The sequence below is a fragment of the Pongo abelii genome, chromosome 1 (assembly GCF_028885655.2).
Source record: "Pongo abelii isolate AG06213 chromosome 1, NHGRI_mPonAbe1-v2.0_pri, whole genome shotgun sequence".
In the NCBI taxonomy this organism is placed as follows: domain Eukaryota; kingdom Metazoa; phylum Chordata; class Mammalia; order Primates; family Hominidae; genus Pongo; species Pongo abelii.
Genome location: NC_071985.2, coordinates 171,459,280 through 171,482,048, shown reverse-complemented (window position 1 = coordinate 171,482,048; position 22,769 = coordinate 171,459,280). Strand labels below are relative to the sequence as shown.

The 22,769-nt window shown below is 40.6% G+C and overlaps 1 protein-coding gene across 2 annotated transcripts in view; it reads right to left on the bottom strand.

Annotated features, from left to right (window-relative positions):
- Positions 1-12,752: 12,752 nt before the first annotated feature.
- The window catches only part of TM2D1 (TM2 domain containing 1), a 51,869-nt gene continuing 41,852 nt past the window's right edge, over positions 12,753-22,769 (bottom strand). Inside the window, exons 6-7 of one of the 2 annotated variants that reach the window (XM_002810753.6) lie at positions 22,565-22,694; positions 12,753-13,027 (exon numbers count right to left, since the gene is read on the bottom strand). In XM_002810753.6, the coding sequence (XP_002810799.2) occupies positions 22,584-22,694 (111 nt within the window). In that variant the 3' untranslated portion in view covers positions 12,753-13,027; positions 22,565-22,583. Of the gene's footprint in view, positions 13,028-20,199; positions 20,507-22,564; positions 22,695-22,769 lie in introns of those variants that run through there. The other variant, XM_024233770.2, reaches the window with a different exon arrangement.

Below are 22,769 nucleotides of genomic sequence, written 5' to 3'. Positions count from 1 at the left end.
CTAACACTGTGAAACCCCATTTCTACTAAAAAAATACAAAAAAATTAGCCAGGCGTTGTGGTGGGCGCCTGTAGTCCCAGCTACTTGGGAGGCTGACGCAGGAGAATGGTGTGAACCCGGCAGGCAGAGTTTGCAGTGAGCCGCGATCGCGCCACTGCACTCCAGCCTGGGTGATAGAGAGAGACTCCGTCTCAAAAAAAAAAAAGAAAGAAAGAGGTTTAATTGACTCACAGTTCCACATGGCTAGGGTGGCCTCAAAATCATGGTGGAAGGTAAAGGAGGAAGAAAGCCATGTCTTACATGGCGGCAGGCAAGAGAGGGTGTGCAGGAAGAACTGCCCTTTATAAAACCATCAGATCTCATGAGACTTATTCACTATCACAGGAACAGCACGGGAAATCCCACCTCCCACAGGGTCCCTCCGACGACACATGGGGATTATGGGAGCTGCAATTCAAGATGAGATTTGGGTGGGGACATAGCCAAATCATATCAGCAAGTCTTTTCATCTCTCTAGGCCTTGGTTTTGTCAACCACATTAAGCTGTTATGAGGGTTAAATGCAACACTGCTTGATAACCTACAAATTAATGTAGAAATATATTACTAGATGCAGCAGAGTGAGGATAATGTGCATTGTATCAAGGAATATAAACAGTCCACCAAGCTGATAGAAACACTTCAGAAAAGATCTGGGCTGCAGAAAGTGATAAAATAGAAATGGTACTGACCCTGTGGCAAACTCTTCAAAGGTTAGATATTGTCCTTGGTTTTGTTTCGGTTCTCACTCTGTAAAGATTCAGTGCTCTTTCCCATACACACATGCACACGTGTCCTTCAGTGGGATCCTCATTATGCTGCTTATTTAGCAGAAATGGCAGCACATCCACATTATCCAGCAATAAGCTTAGGGGCTAGTTTTGAAGAAAAAAAGTACCCACCATACAATGCTCAAAACTATCCAAATATCCCAAGGAAGAGTTTGACATGCAGGTGTCTGTATCTTGAATATGGAGGAAATGCTCAAATGCCAATTTGCGCTATTGGAACGCAGCCGAAAGACTTCAGTTTCCCACTGCTCTTTGCAGATTTCCTCTACAGGTGCTTTATTCTCAACTTGTATTTATTAACACTAAGAGTCATATTTTTAGACACTTTTCCTGCATATATATTATTCTTCCTGAATCACCTGGAGGAGTATCTAAGTCACTAGTTGCCAAATTATAGAGTAGTTGACTGCTCATTTATTGGCTGCGGAACGGTGAAGAAGAGATCATTCCTAGTTCAGCCTCTAACTACATAATCCCGGGAAAGTTACTTAATTTCATTAAGTCTGGCTTTCCTTTTCCCACAAAATGGGGTCAATAATATAATCTACCTTCTAGGGCTTTTGCGAGGTTTCAGTGAGATCTCATATGCATAACATGAGGTACAATGCTAAGTTGTGTTACAATTTGCTAGCACAGAACTCACGTATTATCCAAGATGGACTAATATGAGTTATGCATCAACATTTTTACAGAATACTGAGATAATGTTTGTTTCAACAAAAATTTGTTTTCTGGGGGGTTTGGGGTTGTTTTGTTTTGTTTTGCTTTTTTGAGACAGAGCTTCGCTCTTGTTGCTCAGGCTGGAGTGCAATGGCACGATCTCAGCTCACCGCAACCTCCGCCTCCCGGGTTGAAGCAATTCTCCTGCCTCAGCCTCCCGAGTAGCTGGGATTACAGGCATGCGCCACCACACCCCTCTAATTTTGTATTTTTAGTAGCGATGGGGTTTCTCTATGTTGGTCAGGCTGGTCTCGAACTCCCGACCTCAGGTGATCCACCCCCTCAGTCTCCCAAAGTGTTGTGATTACAGGCGTGAGCCACCATGCCCAGCCCTTTATTTTATTTTATTTATTTGTTTATTTATTTATTTGGAGACAGAGTCTTGCTCTGTTACCTAGGCTGGAGTGCAATGGCACAATCATGGCTCACCGGAACCTCAATATCCAGGGCTCAAGCAATCCTCCCACCTCATCCTCCCAAGTAGCTAGGACGACAGGCATGCACCAATATGCCTGGCTGATTTTTTTTTTTTTTTTAATCTTTAGTAGTGGTGAGGTCTGGCTATGTTGCCCTGGCTGGTCTCGAACTCCTGAGCTCAAGCGATCTGCCCACCTCGGCCTCCTAAAGTGCCAGGATTACAGGCATGAGCCACTTCATCAGGCCAAACTTTGTGATTTTAAGCCATTTAATCTGCATGTTGTTTTGGCTCACTTAAGTGCCTAATAAAGGGCTTTTATTTGGAAGGAGAGGCATCATGGTATAAAGCAAAATGTGGGCACAAATCATTCTAGAAAATTGGCAGGAAAAGAAGTGACTCAGTATTTCTGCTCTAATCAATATTATCAGGTGCAGCCGTATTTCACCATTGAAAGGACAATGATCGTATGCCTGCAAGGAGCTTGCACAGAGAAGGACCTTAAATGTTGATTGAGTTTAATTAAGTGCTGGTTGACTTGAACTAAGGACAGAAATTCAACTGACCAATTGTTCCAAATGGAAGAGTCTATTATTTCTCAACAGGTGGATCAAAAACTGAACAAGAATGTTAGTCTAACATTCAAAATCTTCCAAAATCTGGCTCTTTTGTGCATCACGATGCCCCTAGAACCCAGTACAGTGCCCCGTAGATAATGCGTTCAGTGAATAATTGTTGAATAAGTGAATTAAGTAATGACTCAACCTTTGCTTCCAATCTTATCTTCCCCTATGACCCAGCATGAGACCTCCACTCATGGTTTCCTAAATACTAATTTATTCATTCCTACCTGCAAGCCTTTGCTCACAAGACTTCCCCACATGCTATGTTCACTCCTTCTTCCTTTATGCAAATTTGTCTCACTTTTCTTTTCTTTTTTTTGAGACAGGGTTTCTCTCCCGCCGCCCAGGCTGGATTGCAGTGGTATGCTCTCAGCTCACTGCAACCTCCACCTCCTGGCCTCAAGCAATCCTCCTGCCCCAGCTTCCTGAGTAGCTGGGACTATAGGCACAAGCCACTACACCCGGCTAATTTTTGTATTTTTAGTAGAGATGGGGTTTCACCATGTCGGCCAGGCTAGTCTCGGACTCCTGACCTCAAGTGATCTGCCTGCTCAGCTTCCCAAAGTGCTGGGATTATAGGCGTGAGCCACCATGCCCAGCCTGTCCTACTTTTCAAGGTGTGATGGTTTTGAGCTGTGTCAGCTTGGTTAAGCTGGAACCACATTTTCCAGGATCTCTTTTCCTGTATGATTCCAGGTTTAAGTTAACCAAAAGAGAAATTTGCAAGAGTTTTGGAAAGAACATCCTGATTAGATGTGGTGAGAGACATAAACAAAGGGGCTAACGAGTTCAAACTGGTCCTCGCATCTCAGTGTTCTGAGAGCAGCTCTCCTTCCTGACTGCTGACCCTGATGACCACACCAACTCCCCGCACCCATCACCAGATGCAGAGTCAACAACCTTCTATTGGCTTCTCCATCAGTTCTCTATGGTAGTCCCACCCCAGAGCTAGATACCTGTGGCTTCCCAGATTTCCCTTGCAAGCTCCCACTCATCCACCCGTGGCAGTGTTTCTGATCATTGAAAGCATGGATGGCAGAAAAGTAAAGAAAAAAAATCTGTGTGTTTATTCCAATGGGTAGAAAGTAAATTTAAAAGGTTACTCTATTGGGTAGATGACGTCCAAAGTAAACCATTCTCCCTAATCCTTCCAATTACTCACATACAACCTCCATGCTAAAAAGAAATAAAAAGCAATAAGTAGCAATTTTATATCTGATCTCCCAGCTTTCCTTTCTCGACCTTGTTTCCCCAGATGCTTCCACAATTATGTAATATCTAATTGTTATAATCAATTCCTCATTCATAATACTCATAGTGGTTCTGCTTATCTGATCAAACCTTGACTGATACACAAGGCTCAGTTCATGTAACTGCTATTCCTTGATCCCTTCTCTGACTATTCTAGAGCAATTTCTCTATGCTTCTTTGGTACAATGTGTTTGTGGCCCTCCACTGGCATTAGTCATATATTAGCTTGTACTGCATTTACATCGACACAGGCCTTCATGGTTCTAAGTGTATGGTTGGTATTTAGGAAGAGTTTAATGAATAAATGAAAATTTACACAGCCTATGTGTCACCATTCTCACACACAGCAAACATTATTTATTGATCCCACCTCTTATTCCCATGACGCTTGAGCTAAGCCTTACAATCCTTTTCAACACAGTGCTACAGATAGGCAGTTGGAACTGGCATGGATGAGGAAACCAGTTTTCCATACAGTTTCCATAAGTCTGAGTATGAATTATACATTTTAGGCAAATTAAATAGCGTCAAAGGTCATAGTGCATGTACAGATTGAAGCTCAGATGCTACTTCCCTTCCCTACTTACCATCCTACTGCCCCTATTTTTCAAATAGCAGATCCCCAATAAGTATTTATTGAATGAGAGAATGTTAGTGTAACCTTCACAAATGAGCTGTGTGAGCTCTACAAGCCAAAGTGACTCAACGAAGTTCCCACCTTTTTTTTGTTTTTTTTGTTTTCGGAGACGTAGTCTTGCTCTGTCGCCCAAGCTGGAGTGCGGTGGCCTGATCTCGGCTCACTGCAACCTCTGCCTCCCAGGTTCAAGCGAGTCTACTGCCTCAGCCTCCCAAGGAGCTGGGACTACAGGCAGTAGCCACTATGCCCGGCTAATTTTTGTATTTTTAGTAGAGACAGGGTTTCACCATGTTGGCCAGACTAGCCTCAAACTCTTGACCTCAGGTGATCCGCCTGCCTCAGCATCCCGAAGTGCTGAGGGATTACAAGCATGAGCCACTGCACCCAGCCCCCAGTCCCACCTTTTAAAATAATGAATAAGCAAAAGGCCAGGTAGAGTGAGCCTCTTGCATTTTAAGAAGCCCATTCCAGCCATAACAGGCCTTTCTGAGCTAAAGAAGGCAAAGTACAAACACATCCAGGCCCCAACTAACAACAACAACCAAAATGTGACATGTTGTCAGGTACTTGGAAAGAGGGAAAACCTTTCTAGCTTTTTTCCTTCTGGTGTTATTAGCCCACTGCTTGGCAATGACATAGAAGGAAGACTGTGGAGAAGAAAAGAAGTTTGGAGGGAAAGTTTGGGTTCAAAGGAGCCAGGTAGAATTAGGTAGAAAATACAGGGTCTAGAGAAGGATATTTTTTGTTCATTTCTGAAAAAGGAACCCAAATAAACACATGATTGATTTGACACTTGGAAATACTATTTTTGGTTTTCTCTCTTTTCCTTAATTTTGACCTATCAATCAAGACCCATATCTCCAAGAATTCTGTCAGGTACTTCCCATTCCTGTGTTCATCCTCTTATTTCCTATTCCTGTGAACAAAATCAGATGATGCCTCTGATAATCCTGGAAACTGATCATTGAAAGCATGGATGGCAGAAAAGTAAAAAAAAAAAAAAATCTGTGTGTTTATTCCAATGGGTAGAAAGTAAATTTAAAAGGTTACTCTATTGGGTAGATGATGTCCAAAGTAAACCATTCTCCCTAATCCTTACAATTACTCACATACAACCTCCATGTTAAAAAGAAATAAAAAGCAATACTGTTCTTTCCTGTTCTCATTCTCACTTGAAAATTGTGTGTCTGGTTTCTGTTGGTTTCTCATTGGGAGAGAAAGTTTAAGAATACCTCAATTCAATTGAGGTATATTCACACGCCGAAGTCTGGGGTATGCACAAGCTAACAAGAGCTATGCTAGGGTGGGGTGTGGTGGTTCACACCTGTAATATCAGCACTTTGAGAGGCTGAGGTGGGAGCATTGCTTGAGCCCAGACTAGCATGGGGAACACAGTGAGACCCTGTCTCTACAAAAAAATTAAAAATTAGCCAGATGTGGTGGCACATGCCTATGGTTCTAGGTACTCACTTGAGCTCAGGAGATCAAGGCTGCAGTGAGCCGTGATCATGCCACTGCACTCTAGCCTGAAAGACAGTGTGAGACCCTGTCTCAAAAAGAAAGAACTATACTACATTCATTTTCTGCTCCATCAGTCAAAAGAGCACTAAGGCCTGGTTAACTGTTAAACATGAGATATTTTTATTTCTCTTCCACATTTTTGGAAACACTATCATAAGATAGATCCACTGCTGACAGTTTCTCCATTCGAATGAAAGCAGAGTTAGGGCCAGATATTATTTTTGTGTTTGCAACCCCAGGGACTAAAGCAAGGCCCAACACAGAGTAGGTGATGAGTAAATGTTTGTTGAATAAATGAATGTTTTACTCTTTTAGTATGGCAAGCAGAATAAAGGCCCCCTCCAGGGGTGTCCACATCCTAGTGCCCAGAGCATCTGAATATCTTTTTTTTTTTTAAGTATCTTATCTTACGTGGCAAAAGAGACTGCAGATGTGATTAAGAATTTTGAGATGAGAAAATTACCCTGGATTATCTGGGTAGGCCCAAGGTAATCACAAGGGTTCTTATAAATGAAAGAGAGAGGCAGGAGTGTCAGAATCAGTGAAAGAGATGTGACAATGGAAGCAGAGGTCAGAGTGATATGTGGCCAATGAAGCAAGGAATGTGAGCATCCCGTAGAAGCTGGAAAAGACCAGGAAACTGATTCTCCCCTAGCGCTTCCAGAAGGGCACAGCCCTGAAGGCACTTTCATGCTCAGTTAGACCCATTCTAGACTTCTGACCTCCAGACCTGTAAGACAATAAATTTGTATTGTTTGAAGCCAGGGAAGTTTGTGGTAATTTGTTACAACAGCAACAGGAAATAAGTACAATTAGCGCTAACATTAAGAGGCCATACAATAAATCATTTATAATGGACAATAACCAAAACGATAGCCAGCATGTATTGAGAACTTAGGGAGAAGTGCAGTACAAGATGCTTTACAGACATGCCTTATTCTAATTCTCTAAACGAGACCATAAGACAGGTATTGGCCAGGTGTGGTGGCTCACGCCTGTAATCCCAGGGCTAAGGCAGGCAGATCACTTGAGCTCAGGAGTTTGAGACCAGCCTGAGCAATAAGGCAAAACTCCATCTCTACTAAAAATACAAAAATTAGCTGGGTGTGGTGGCCCATGCCTGTAGTTCCAGCTACTTGGGAGGCTGAGGTGGGAGGATGACTTGAGACCAGGAGGTGGTGGTTACAGTGAGCTGACATCACACCACTCCACTCCAGCCTGGGTGACAGAGCCCGACCCTGTCTCAAAAAAAAAAAAAAGAAGAAGAAGAAAAAAAGACAAGTTTTATTATTACTCTCAAGTTACAGCTAAGGAAACCATGGTTTAGTAAAGCTAAGTGACTTGATCAAGATCACAGCTAGCAAGTGGCAAAACAAGGATCTGAACTCAGGCAATCTGACTCCATGTCATACTATCTCCCATGTTAATGCTGAGATGTGTGAAAAATGGTCTTGGTGTATAAGTCAGTCCTGGTCCTCAAGGAACAAATAGAAAGGAAAAGACCACTCTAACATAAACGTCAGATTATAGAGAGTATAATACAGATCCTAAATTATCTACCACCTACAGTTAATGAGGAAAAGAGGAGAAGAAAGCTGGAATCCTCAGGACTGGATGGAGCTGGACTTGGAAGTGTGCTTCAGTTATGGACAGGCACAGTGGAGGTCCCTTACAGGCTGGGGAAAGGAAAGGAATATTTGGCGAAAATAAACATGAAAATGGAAAAAGAAAATACTCCACAAAGCCTGCCAGGCAAAAAAGTCTGATAAAGAAAAACAAGAAGGCTGGGTGCAGTGGCCCATGCCTGTAATCCCAGCACTTTGGGGTGGCTGATACCTGTAATCCCTGCACTTTGGGAAGCTGAGGTTGGTGAATCACTTGAGGTCAGGAGTTAGAAACCAGCCTGGCCAACATGGCAAGACCTCGTCTCTACTAAAAATACAAAAAATTAGCCAGGCATGGTGGCATGCATTTGTAATCCTAGCTACTCAGGAGGCTGAGGCAGGAGAATCACTTGAACCCAGGAGGTGGAGGTTGCAGTGAGTCGAGACTGAGCCACTGCACTCCAGCCTGGGGGACAGAGGGAGACTCCATCTCAAAAAACAAACAAAAAAAAAAAGTAAAGTAAGAAAGGAAGGAAGGAAGGAAAGAAGAGAAAGAAGGAAGGAGAGAAAGAAGGAAAGAAAGAAGATAAAATACTTAATTATTTTTATTGGAATGGTAACATTTATGGAGCACCTATTCCACCTAAAGGGCATATTCACATTTGTTATTTAATTTAATGCTCACAAACCCCAACTAAATGAGTATTATTAAGCTTCATTTTTACAAAAGAGGAAATTAAACATCCAGAGAGATTAAGTAATTGCTGCCAGGCACATACCCAGTCAGTTTGATTCTAAAATTCATTTTCTTTCTTTTTGCCCCCATGATAATTTCAGCCCTTCTCTGAGAAGGAGCATGTTTCCATTAAAGTAAGAATGATAGGCAGAGCTGTCTGAAAAAAAAAATTGGAAAGAGTTGCTTCAGAAGGTGGCAAGTTAAAAGGAGCCAAGCCGAGGCTTAGTTTCAGTCAACCAGTTAGCTGTTCAACGAGCATTTACTGACAATCCCTGTGCTAAGCATCTGGAATAGAGAAATCCAGCAAAAGGACACCTCAAGGCACCAACTGTTTAGTGAGGGAGACAAATGAGTAAAAAGACCTCCACACCAGCTTCAGAGTAGTGTTTACTGCTAGGGAGGGAAGGTAGAGAAAGCATTGGGAGGAGTGAAGCTTTACTTATGTCTATAAGCTTGTATTTCTTCAGAGAAATAAGAGAAATCTGAAATAAATATGGCAAATTACTAACATATTTAATCTCAGTGCTGAGTAGACAGGTGTCTGTTACAATATGCTTCTTCATTTTAGCTTTGCTTTTGGGGTCAGGCACGGTGGCTCATGCCTGTAATCCCAGCACTTTGGGAGGCTGAGGCAGGTGGATCACCTGAGGGCAGGAGTTCGAGGCTAGCCTGGCCAACATGGTGAAACCCCGTCTCTACTAAAAATACAAAAATTAGCTGAGCCTGGTGGCGTGCACCTGCAGTCCTAGCTACTCAGGAGGCTGAGGCGGGAGAATCACTTGAACCAGGGAGGCAGAGGCTGCAATGAGCCGAGACTGCACCACTGCACTCCAGCCTGGGCGACAGAGCAAGACTCCATCTCAAAATAAATAAATAAATAAATAAGTGTAGTTATTGCTTTTAAAAGAGATTATCATAATATCTAACCAGTGCCATGCTAGAGGGAAGCATAGGATACTGACAAAGGACTGGAGAGGCAGCTAACCCAATTTAAAGAGGAACTGGACACAGCCATAAAAAGGAATGAAATCATGTCCTTTGCTCAACATGGAAGCAGCTGGGGGCCATTATCCTAAGTGCATTAATGCAGGAACAGAAAATCAAATACCACATGTTCTCACTTATGAGTGGGAGCTAAACTTCAGGTACTCGTGGACATAAAGATGGCAAGAACGGACACTGGGAACTACTAGAGTGGGGAGGGAGAGGAGGGCGAGGGTGGAAAAACTACATATTGAGTACTATGCTCACTTCCTGGATGATGGATCAATTGCAGCCAAACCTCAGCATCATGCAATATACTCATGTAACAAACCTGCACATGTACCCCTGAATCAAAAATAAAAGTTGAAATTATAAAGTTTAAAAAAAAAGGAACCAGAAGAAGCAAGGAAACAGATTCTCCCCTATAGCCTCCGGAACTGAGACCAGATTTGGGCTTCTAACCACTGACCACATCTTCAGGAACCTGAAGGAAATCCTTCCAAGGAGGTGAGCAGAGCAGTTTCAGAACAAGCAGCAGCAGTAAGCAAAATTCTCAGGCTAAAAGAGACCAGGGCACATTCCAGTCATCTCAAGGGATCAGCAGACCAAGTACTCACTGTGAGGGGACAGGGCAGGGTGGCTGGGACTCAATCAGGATAAACCTTTTAAGCCAGAAAAAGGAATCTGGATTTTATCTTAAATGACATAGGTAGCTTCTTGAGGGTTTTAAGCAAGAGACAGAGATGATCGCTTTCTTTTCGGAACCATCAGTCTGGTATGGTAGGAGTCGAAGGGTGACGGAGAGGAAGGTGGAGCTCTGGCCAGGTAACCAAGGCAGGAGTTTATCAGAGGATACTAGATGAGAGATATTCAGGAGCCTGAAATAGCAGAGTTGCAATGAGGATGAAGTAATGATTTCAGAGTATTTATGAGGTGGAATTAAAGGTTTGGTGATCCACCCAAGGAAGGGAGAAAATGGCATCAAAGATAACTTCTGGGCTTCTTTCTTGGTGGATGTATTGCTATTTCCCCTGTCATAATGAATAAGGGGGAAATAAGTTTAAAAATGAGGATGAGTTTTCAACCATTGGTGCTGGGACAACTGGATATCCACATAGAAAAAGTGAATTTACATGCAGACCTTACACTCTTCACGATAATTAACTCAAAATGAATCACAGACCTAAATGTGAGACACAAAGCTATAAAACTCCTAGAAGAAAACACAGGAGAAAATCTAGATGTTCTTGGGTTTGGTAATGACTTTTTAGATACAACACCAAAGGCACCATTCATGAAAGACATAATTCATAAGCTGGACATCATTAAAATTCAAAATTTCTGCTCTGCAAAGGTTACTGCCAAGAGAATGAAAAGACAAACCACAGACTGGGGGCAAATATTTGCAAAAGACATATTTGATAAAGAACTGTTATACAAAATATACAAAAAAATCTTTAAAACTCAACAATAAGAAAATAGGGGCCAGGCTCAATGACTGACGCCTGTAATCCAAGCACTTTGGGAGGCCAAGGCAGGGGAATCTCTTGAGGCCAGTTTGAAGCCAGCCTGGGCAACATAGTGAGACCCCTTCTCTACAAGAAAATAAAAAACTTAGGCCAGGCGTGGTGGCTCATGCCTGTAATCCCAGCACTTTGGGAGGCCAAGGCAGGTGGATCCCGAGGTCAAGAGTTCAAGACCGTCTGGCCAAGATGGTGAAACCCCATCTCTACTAAAAATACAAAAATTAGCTGGGCGTGGTGGCAGGTGCCTGTAATCCTAGCTACTCAGGAGGCTGAGGCAGAGAATTGCTTGAACCTGGGAGGCAGAGGTTGCAGTGAGCCGAGATTGAGCCACTGCACTCCAGCCTGGGCGAAAGAACGAGACTCCATCTCAAAAAAAAAGAAAGAAAAAAAAAGAGAAAAAATCAGCTAGGCACAGTGGCTCATGCCTGTAGTCCTAGCTATTTGGGAGTCTGAGGTGGGAGGATTGCTTGGATTGCTTGAGCCCAGGGGCTGGAGTTTACAGTGAACTATGATCATGCCACTGCACTCCAGCCTGGACAATAGAGTGAAACCCTACCTCTAAAAAATATAAAAATCAGAAAACATGAATAAAAAATGGGCCAAAGACCATAATAGACATCTTACCAAAGAAGTATACAGATGATATACAGACAGGCATACGAAAAGATGCTCTACATCATATGTAATCAGCGAAACGCAAATTAAAATGACCATGAGATACCACTACATGCCTATGAGAACAGCCAAAATCCAGCACACTGACACCACCAAATTCTGGAGAGGATGTGTAGCAACAGGAACTCTCATTCATTGCTCATGGGAATGCAAAATGGTACAGATATTCTGGAAGACAGATTGGCAATTTCTTACAAAACTAAACTTGTTCTTACCATATGATTCAGCAATCACGCTCCTTGGTATTTACTCAGAGGAGTTGAAAATTTATGTCCACACAGAAACCTGCACATAGACGTCTATAGCAGCTTTATTCATAATTGCCAAAACTTGGAAGCAACCAAGATGTCCTTCAGTAGGTGAAGGGAAAATAAACTGTGGTGCATCCAGTCAATGAAGTATTATTCAGTGATAAAGGGAACTGAGTTGTCAAGCCGTGAAAAGACACAAAAGAAACTTAAATGCATATTACTAAGTGAAAGGAGCCAGTCTGAAAAGCCTACATACTATATGATTCCAACTATATGACATTCTTGAAAAGGCAAAACTATGGAGATAGTAAAAAAATCAGTGGTTGCCAGGAGTGGGGGTGGGGAGGGATGAATAAGCAGAGCACAGAGGATGTTAAGGGCAGTGAAACTATTTCTATATGACACTGTAATAGTGACTCCATGTCATTATACATTTGTCCAAAACCACAGAATATACACAAAGAGTGAACCCTCATGTAAACTATGGACTCTGGGTGATAATGATGTGTCGATGTAGGCTTATCGATTGTAATAAATATACCACTGTAGTAGGGATCTTGATAGTGGTGGGAAGGGGGTAGGCATGTGTGGGGATAGTGGAAAATCTTTGTACTTTCTACTAAATTTTGCTATGAACCTAAAACTGCTCTAAATAATAAAGTCTATTATTTAAGGAAAAAAAACAGATGAGAACAATTTTGAAAATGTTACATATAGGTCCCAAGGAAATGGAAACAGACGTGTTAATGGGTAGTTTGGTATTATTACTTCATTCCCTATTGATAGATGAGGAAACAGGCTCAGAGAGATGAAGTATCTTGTCCAAGGTCACACAGCACACTAAGAGGCAGAGGGTAGAATCTGAACCAAGAAAGTTTGACTCCGTTGTCCACATAAGTGGCCATATGTGAAAGGAGGTTTTGAGGCCTATATTTGTTTCCCATCATTGCTGCTCCAGACTACCAGAAATTTAGTGCCTTAAAACAACACAAATTTATTATCTTATAGTTCTGGAGGTACAGAATTTCAAAATGAGTCTCGAGGGGCTCAGGAGAAAGTGTTATAAGGCTGTGTCCTTCTGGAGGCACCTATGGGAGAATCTGTTTCCTTGCCTTTCTGAGCTTCCTTCTAGAGGCCAGCTGCATTCCTTGGCTCATGGCCTCCTTCCACCTTCAAAGCAGTAATCACACCACTGTGACCTCTGTGTCTGCTGTTACATGTCTTCTTCTGACCAAGGTACATCATAATTAAACTTCTGAAAACCAAAGAAAAACATTTAAAAAGCCGGAGAGAAATGATGCACTGCCTGTAGAGGAACACCAATTTAGAGGATGGATTTTTCATCTGAAACTGTAAAGGCCAGGAAGAAATGACACACACTTTTCAAGTGCTGAAAGAAAAGAACTTTCAGTTATGCATCCTATATCTGGTGACATTATCCTTCAGAAATGGAATAAAATATTCACACATGAAGGAAAACTAAGAAACTTAGTTGCCATTAAACTCACCCTTGAAGAATAGCTAAAGTAAACTCTCCAAACAGAAAGAAACAGAAGAAGGCTGGGAACTTTGGAAATTAAAAGAACAAGAACAGAATGGATAAATATTGGGTAAATATGGCAGACTAACTTCCCTTCATAAGTTTCTTACATCATATTTGGTAGGTGAAGCAAAATTTTTTTGTTTATTTGAGGCTGAGTCTTACTCACTCTGTCTCCCAGGCTGGAGTGCAGTGTAGCGTGATCACGGCTCATTGCAACCTCCGCCTCCTGGATTCAAGTGATTCTCTTGCCTCAGCCCCTGGAGTAGCTGGGATTACAGGTATGATAATCCCTGGAGTAGCTGGGATTACAGTAGCTGGGTGCCACCGCACCCAGACAAAAAAATTTTAAAATAGCCTACAGGTGCTACCAAGTGAGGCAAAATTTGTAACACTATCTGATGTGGTGGTGCTCAATATATGTAGAGGAAATACTTGAGACAATTGTATTTTAGAAGTAGGAAGCACAAAGGGAACTAAATGGAAGTAAGCTTTCAATACTTAAAGAGGCAAAGTGTTGACACCAGTAGACGGTGATAAGTTACGTATTTATATTGCAATGTCTAGAGAGATCACTAAAAAAAATTATGTAGGGCAATATGCTCGAAAGCATCATAGAGGAAAATTACTTTTTTTAAAGTTCAAGTAATGCCCAGAAGGCAAAAAGGAAAAACAGAAGAATGAAAAACAGAGGGAGGAAACAGTAAAGAAGTAATAACATGGCAAACTTAAGCCTCAATATATCAATAATTAATTTAAATGTAAGTGGCCTAAATACACTAATTAAAAGACAGAGATTAGCAGAATAGGGGGAAAATGATCGAACAATATAACTGCCTATAAGAAACTCACTTTGAACATAACAACTATATTAGTTTCCTATTGCTGTTATAACAAATTACCATAAACTTAGTGGCTCAAAACAACGCATATTTATTATCTTACAGCTCTGGCAACAGTAGACTGGATAAATATTTTTGACACATTCATACAGTGGAATACTATACCGTAATAATGAGTGAAAGAAGCCAAACACATGAAGTTCAAAAACAAGCAAAACTAATCTATGGTGGTAGACTCACAGAAGAGTGATATCTATGAGGGGTGGATGCTGACTAGGAAGGAACACTATAGAATTTTCTGGAGTGCTAGAAATGTTCTTTATCTTGAACTGGATGGTGGTTAAATGGGTGTGTACACAGGCAGAAATTTATCAAGCTTTATACTAAGATTTGGGCATTTTATACGTGCCTCAATATAATTTTTTTTATTTGTTTTGAGATGGAGTTTTGCTCTTGTTGCCCAGGCTAGAATGCAATGGAGTGCAATCTTGACTCACTGCAACCTCTGCCTCCTGGGTTCAAGTGATTATCCTGCCTCAGTCTCCCAAGTATCTGGGATTACAGGCATGCACCACCACGGCTGGCTACATTTTTAGCAGGGACAGGGTTTCACCATGTTAGTCAGGCTGGTCTAGAACTCCTGACGTCAGGTGATCCACCCACCTCAGCCTCCCAAAGTGCTGGGATTACAGGCATAAGCCACTGCTCCTAGAATATTCTTTTTCAAATGAAGCCATTAGGCTTTTGTAAGATTGTCTTTCCTTTTTGATGAAAAACTCCAGTGGGGAAATTATTAAAACATGAGACAGATATATGGCCAGTTGAGGGCATAAAAGGGAAGTGATATAGTATAGTGATTAGGAGGATGGGCTTAGGAGTCGCAAACCTGGTTTTAAGCATCATTTGCTGGCTATGTAATCTTAGTCAAGATATTTGATCTCTCTAACCTTCAGTTTAATTATGTATATAATATGGATGTATAAACGGCTGTACTGACCTTGTAGGAGCATTGGAAGTACATGAGATAAAAAATACAAAAATCTTAAAAACAATCAGTTATTAAATACCTACTATGTGCCACACACCGTGGAATATATTACTTAACCCTATGACAAATGCATGAGAAAGATACTAACATGTCCATTTTAAGAATGAAGAAACCAAGGTCCAAAGAGTTTGGTCATAAGAAGTGACAGGTGTGTCTGATCCTAAAGTCCATGAATTTAAGCATTACCCTTTATGGCATACTTGAATGAATAGGTGGGTGGATATTAAAAAATTGAATCAGAAACTAGCCTGAGTTCCTCAGAGGGGCACAATATTTAACTAAAGCTTCCGTTAACGTATTAAACGCTAGCCAACGATATCTATAGCATAAAAGACCTTTATCACTGGAAGGGAAACTAATCGTCCTGTCTCATGAGGTGATTATAGGGATTAAGTGAGATAATCAGGTCAGGAGAGTAAATAGCAAATAATAGGCAATTTAGTAGCTTCCTTTAATTATTTCTAATAATCTACTCCCTGATCTTTTCTCAGGAACCACCTCTAGAAACCACCCATTCAAAGAGAGAATTTTAATGTTTATAAAATATTTGAGCAGAGCCCTGGCTGAGGAAGCAAGTCATGTAACAACGTGGGAAAGAGAACTCCAGGCAAAGGAAAGATTAAGTAAAAAATCTTGAGGTAGACTGGGCGCAGTGGCTCACGCCTGTAATCCTAGCACTTTGGGAGGCCGAGGCAAGTGGATCACTTGAGGTCAGGAGTTCTAGACCAGCTTGGCCAATATGGTGAAACCCCAATCTCTACTAAAAATACAAAAGTTAGTCAGGCGTGGTGGCATGTGCCTGTAATCCCAGCTACTTGGGAGGCTGAGATAGGAGAATTACTTGAACCCAGGAGGTGGAGGTTGCAGTGAGCCAAGATCACATACCACTGCACTCCAGCCTGGGCAACAGAGCAAGGCTCTGTCTCAAAACAAAAACAAAAACAAAAAAAACTTCAGGTAGAAATTGGTCTGGGTGCGGTGGCTCATGCCTGTAATCCCAGCACTTTGGGAGGCAGAGGCAGGAGGAATGCTTGAGGCCAAGAGTGCAAGACCAACCTGGCCAATAAAGTGAAGCCCTGTCTCTATGAAAAAAAAAACAAAACAAAAAGGAATAAATATGGCATATTTGAAGCATGACAGAAGCCACTGGAGAATAGGCAGAACAGTGGCATTTTCTCATTTATTTTTATCTCTTTGGCTGCTGTGTGGAGAATATAGTGTAGGAGGACGAGCAGAAGAGGTGCATAGTAGGTCAATAAATAGTTGAGAATTAATAAACAATAAATTTGCTTCTTTTGAATACCTTTTAAAAGGTTCAAAACACTTTTTTTTGTGTGCATGAGATGGAGTCTCACTCTGTCACCCAGGCTGGAGTGCAGTGGCGCCGTCTCGGCTCACTGCAAGCTCCACCTCCCAGGTTCATGCCATTCTCCTGCCTCAGCCTCCCGAGTAGCTGGGACTACAGGCGCCCGCCACCATGCTACATGCTAATTTTTGGTATTTTCAGTAGAGACGGGGTTCCACCGTGTTAGCCAGGATGGTCTCGATCTTCTGACCTCATGATCCGCCTGCCTCGGCCTCCCAAAATGCTGAGATTACAGCTGTGAGACACCGGGCCCAGCCTTCCAAACACTTATTAAAAACAACTTTTGTTATGTCTTGAACCATTTCACTCCAATAGTTTGCCTCAGTGACAAATCACACAGAGAAGTCATGCCATTCTCCTTAATGTTTCTCATATTGCAATAATAGGTGAATTTCATAATCTATTCAGAATTAGTCGAATCTTGAGGTTTTTCTAAAAATCAAAGATAGGATCTTGAGCTTTCATAATCATACCCTCTTAAACACAAAATTAGCTCACATGATAAAAAGTTCCAAACACCAGCTAGAGTATTCTGGTAAAACGTTTTTCTTTGGCATATGCAGCCCAAATAGCTCTATCCTTAATCATTTTTCAAGTTTTAATCTCCACATGCTTGGCATATTCTGATAACATTGACAGGTTAAAAGCAACACTCTGTTGTATGCATAGTGATTGCTTGCAATTAACCATAATTTAGGCTGAAAGTAGGCTGATCAGCTGCCTCACAGCAACATTTTAAAACTTATTAAATATCTCCAGCGAACTTTAGATGAAAAAGCAACAAAAACAAAATCTGTAACATTTCGGCTTTTTCTTACATAGAGTCTTAAAGGAGTGAAGGTGCCAATAAGACTAATTCTTCATAAAAAAAGACATTTTTGGCCCATATTTCATCCAGTAACTGCAGATACGGATAAAGATAATAAGAAAAACAGGTAAACAATGTCCAAATGAAGTGTCTTACCCTCCTTTTGTAAAAGAGACTTTTGAGCCCACTGGCATTTTATTTAAGAAATAACCATGCTACATATAGCCCAGTTGTGCAGAACCTCTTGCAAGTTCCAGACAGACCTCACCAGTACTTGATGCCATTATCCCATTATTTTAAAATGTGTTCAATACCTAATTAGTATCTGCCATTTAATCTTTCAACATTACCTGACATGTGTCACTACCTCTATTTATATGAAGACAAAGGGATTAAGAATGGTTACCTGCTCAGTCACAAAATAAGGGACGAGAAACAGAATGCACTCAGGACTCAGATTAAGTCTATACTTTTCTTATCATCCCATGCTGCTTGGATGCCAGACCTCTAATATGGCATCCTACCTTTTCCTTTTAAATGTATCTATCAGGTGGGGTGCGGTGGCTCATGCCTGTAATCCCAACACTTTGGGAGGCCAAGGCAGGAGGACTGCTTCAGGCCAGGAGTTCAAGACCAGCCTGGCCAACATGGTGAAATCCTGTCTCTACTAAAGATACAAAAACTAGCGGGGCGTGGTGGCACGTGCCTACAATCCCAGCTACTCAGGAGGCTGAGGCAGGAAAATCATTTGAACCCGGGAAATGGAGGTTGCAGTGAGCCAAGATTGTGCCATTGCACTCCAGCCTGGGCAACAAGAGTGAAACTCCATCTAAAAAAAAAAAAAAATAACCCCCAACCAACATTTCTTTTATACTCTTAGCAGTTCCATGAACAAATGCTGGCCATAGACATAACAGAATCCTTGAAGTAAGGAATATTTCTGGGTAAATAGGTACTTCTGGAAATTATACTAATCCTTTAGGCAAAAGTAGTATCATTTGTACATCACTGCTACAAGGCACTAAACATCTCTATAGGATTGAAAGAATCCTTTCCATTCTGCCGTAAAAGGCTTAGCAGTAATAAGGAATGACTGAGCTAATGCATCTCACAATTTTGGTCAATCATATAAAAGCAGGGTTAACATATAAAACATCTGATGGAGAGGGCTTAACATATAATTCATATTCATACACACTACTAACAAATTGTCATAATAGTGCTCAGTGAAAGAAAAAAGCTGACAAATAGAATTTAAATGCATTCACATGAGTTTATTAAAACATCTGTTAAAGAATTACATATTAGGCAACAGAATTAGGCAAACTAGAAGTGTTCTTGTCATGCAAATTTAGGAAACTAAAGTGAAAATAAAGTCTAAAGGCTTAATAATGTGTTGTGAAGGGACTCTGTTTCTATACTTCATCAACAACCCTTTAAGAGTATAGCTTATTTGAATAAATACTTTTTAGCATCACCTGCTTTGAAACAGACGTACTACCTGGCCAAGTTAATGACTATAGCTATTATGCAAGGATCAAGATTACTTTCCAAAATTTGACTGCAGGTATTTCTTTCTTTTTTTTTTTTTTTTTTTTGAGACAGAGTCTCACTCTGTCACCCAGGCTCGAGAGTGCAGTGGCACAATCTCGGCTCACTGCAACCTCCACCTCCAGGGTTCAAGTGATTCTTCTGCTTCAGCCTCCCAAGTAGGTATTTCTTATACAGTTGAACTAAACTGACTGTAGAAACATGACTTACAATCTGGGCTTAGATGATGCCGAAGTAAACTACAAAGCACTGTCTGCAACCTAAAGGAACTCAGGGACACTAGAAAATGGGTATCTACCAACTAGTTTAACTGTGACCAAAAATATCACAGTGAAAAAGTAAGTTCCAAGAGAATATAAGCTTCTAAAGGGCAGGGATTTTGTTCACTCCTGCATCCCCCCATATAGATCAGGCCTCCCACTCAGTAGACAAACTTGTTCAAACGTCTCTTTGAACAAATCGAAGAGATGTTCCTGGTGTACACTGGGGGTCAACCCAAATTCATTTCATATATTAATATTTAATAATCTCCCACCAACTTGAGAAGCTATTGAATGATTTACATGTTATGAAGCTAATTATACTATACTGTCCACTTTTGAGGAAAATGTGTGACAAAAAATTATGGTTTTTACTCTTGAGGAGCACCGACACTAGTAATTTTGAAATTGGTATGCCTGTTACTGAAGAAAAAGTGGGATAGTATTCTGGGGACATAACATTTCATGTATTTTCATCTTCTTAAAACCCCTCTAAACATGGTAAGAAAAATCAGTGCTAACATACAGGTGCTGCTTTTTTCAGACACTGGTACATCACTTAAGGCACCTGTGCTGGCATCTGCCTGGTGGTGCTCACAGATGGAAGACATTAATCATCTGTTTGGTGCTCCCACCTTGTCCATCCAGCTTCAAATATAACTGCGGTGAGCTAGATGAGTCAGCATCTGGTCTTCCAAAAGCTAGTGTAGCACTCCCAAAGCAAAAAAGGAAAAAGTTCACACTTCAGAGGCCTGAATCGATGCCAGAAGTGTACATGTTGCCTCAAGGTTTCACAGACTCCCTAATGATCTTTAGCTCCCTGGATACCAAAGCAAAGACAGATCTGAAAGCTGCAGAAAAACAGGTGGGTTGTCATACACAAGACTGAAGCCCCAGGCAATATAAATGGTATTTGTTCACACCATGGATTAACTGCTTTGAAGGATCAAAATGGGTAAGACAGCTACATTCAACATTTAAGAAGATTTTCTCAATAACAAAGCACTAAAAATGTGAATAAGTTATACTTTTATTTTTCAGAAACAAAAATGACGAGTGGCAACTTGCCTTTGTAAAAGATTAAAGAGTATCAGAGTAATAAGCTACCTCTCATGGAGACAGAAGCCCGAGAAACACTATATTACACAGCTTTCAAAGAAAGTCCTTTTAAATAAATCTCACAATAATATACTTTAAATCAACACAACAAAAACCACAAAAAATTACACAGAACTCATAAAATGGTATATGAATGAAAAAGAGAAATCTCTAAATCCATACACTAGAAGTTCTCTATTAAAATCAAGGAGGCTCAAATCCTAAAACAGAAAAAAGAAATACGTTAAAACACAATATTTTTTAAGAGTCCAATGAGGTTATTGCAGATGTACATTTTAACATTTCATTTGCTCAATGTATTTTTTTCTCACTCTTGGAGCACTTCTGTATAATGTAGAGAGATTACATGAATGATAATGCAGATACTGGCCTTCTCAATGGGCCTTTCCGGTTTTAAGTTTCAAATCTGAATCCGGAATCCCACCTAAATGCTTACATAATAGGCTAACAAGAATAAGATTCCTCTTAAAATTACATTTGCTTAATTTTTACACACTATGGTTTAGAAACAATCTACTTTTGAAAGAGACACAATTTACAGTATGAATAATACAAGTTACATGAAACTACACAATCCTTCTCATAAAATAGGAGAAACAATTTCCAAAACAAAAATGCCTAATACAAAATGATACAGTTGACTGGAGCTGGGGTAGGATGGGAGGAAGAGAACAACCATGTAACAGAATGTATGGAAAACCTAGATTCTAGTTTCAGTTTTGCACTAATTAGTTGTGTGTCTTAGTCTCAACTTCCTTAGCTCTCGATTTTTTTCCTGGTAAGAAGAGGTAGATGGATCTCTAAGCTTTATTCTAATTTTAAGGCTCAATGACTTACAGTTTATAAGATTTGGAAAACCTTTTGGACAATCAGTTGAATAAATTCCTCACATCTTGAGGGTGTGTCACTGTTCAATTCCATGACAATAACTACAAGGCATATCCGTAATTTTACTGTTAGAAAAGAAAAAAATCCACCTAAAGGGCAAAAGTATACTTCATATCCTGTTTCTGTTCTACAAGACAGAAAACAAATGTCTATTCTCTTGCTGGCCTCTAGAAGCAGTCTTTTAAGATAGAGTTGACTGAAAACCCTAGAACAAGGATAATGGTTAAGACATCTACCCTTTCTCTCTGCCTGTCCGTGTCTATGAAAGCCGCTAGACAGCTGCTAGACAGTTCAAAGTGAACTATTACATAAAAGCTACTTCACCCTACATGATATATAGGATTTCTCTATTACAGAGAATAATTATACCAGGAAATGGTTTTCCTGATATTCTACCAAAATCCTGAGTAAAAGTTTGCATTATTGGAAGATTATTAGAATAGACTAATGTATGGTAATTGAAATTAAAAAAACCTTGTAGTAGCAGAGTCCTAGAAAACCAGACAGTTGAACCAGGAAAAAAGGATGGTATCTCTGACTTCAGCAGGTTTATCACTTATTTAAAGCTGAGGCCAGCCAGGCACAGTGGCTCACACCTGTAATTCCAGCACTCTGGGAGGCCGAGGCGGGTGGATCACCTGAAGAGTTCGAGACTAGCCTGACTAAAATGGCGAAACCCCGTCTCTACTAAAAATACAAGTTACCCGGGCATGGTGGTGTGTGCCTGTAGTCCCAGCTACTGGGGAGGCTGAAGCACGAGAATCGCTTGAACCTGGGAGGCAGACGTTGCAGTGAGCCAAGATTGAGCCACTGCACTCCAGCCTGGGCGACAGAGCAAGACTCCGTCTCAAAAAAAAAAAAAGAAAAAGATAAAGCTGAGGCCAGTTAATAATTCTTATGGGCAGAGCCAAACTTTAGGTTAGAAGAAGCACTTACAGGGAATTCAGGCTTTGGACTCTTTCGGTATCTATTTTCAGTTTCAGGGAAGAAGCAAAGAAGGAAGTTAAAGATTATACTGACCCTTAGAGGGATGGGCAGCAGAAATATCTGCTATATTGAGCTATTTACAACACATACTTTCATCATAACCATCAAATAATAAATGCCTTTTTGTTTTGATGTTACTTTTTTCTTATGAACTTTGTCCTTTAACCATATGCACTGCAAAGAGTCTGAAGTGGGAACCGAAGGAGCCATGAGCGTGGACTAAAATGCTTTTCAAAGGATTGGAGATGTTTCAGGCATAGGGGTACCTGAGAGGTTTATATGGTCTCTTAAAATTTTCTATGGTCCTAAAATTCTCATAATTTTATATGAATAATATACTACTATATTTTATATATATATATATATATATATATATCACTTACTGTTTCTTTTAAAAAATATTTATGGATATAATTGCGTTTTTCTAAATGTTTCATTAGTAATACTCAGTCTTGTAAGTCTGGTTCCATAGTAATCTATAATGTAACTACTTCCATCTGAAGGTCCAACAATCTAGAAGAGACAAAATTTCAAAATTATTCATTTTACAAAAGATATTTCACAACACTTTGTTTACTTTTCTCAGTT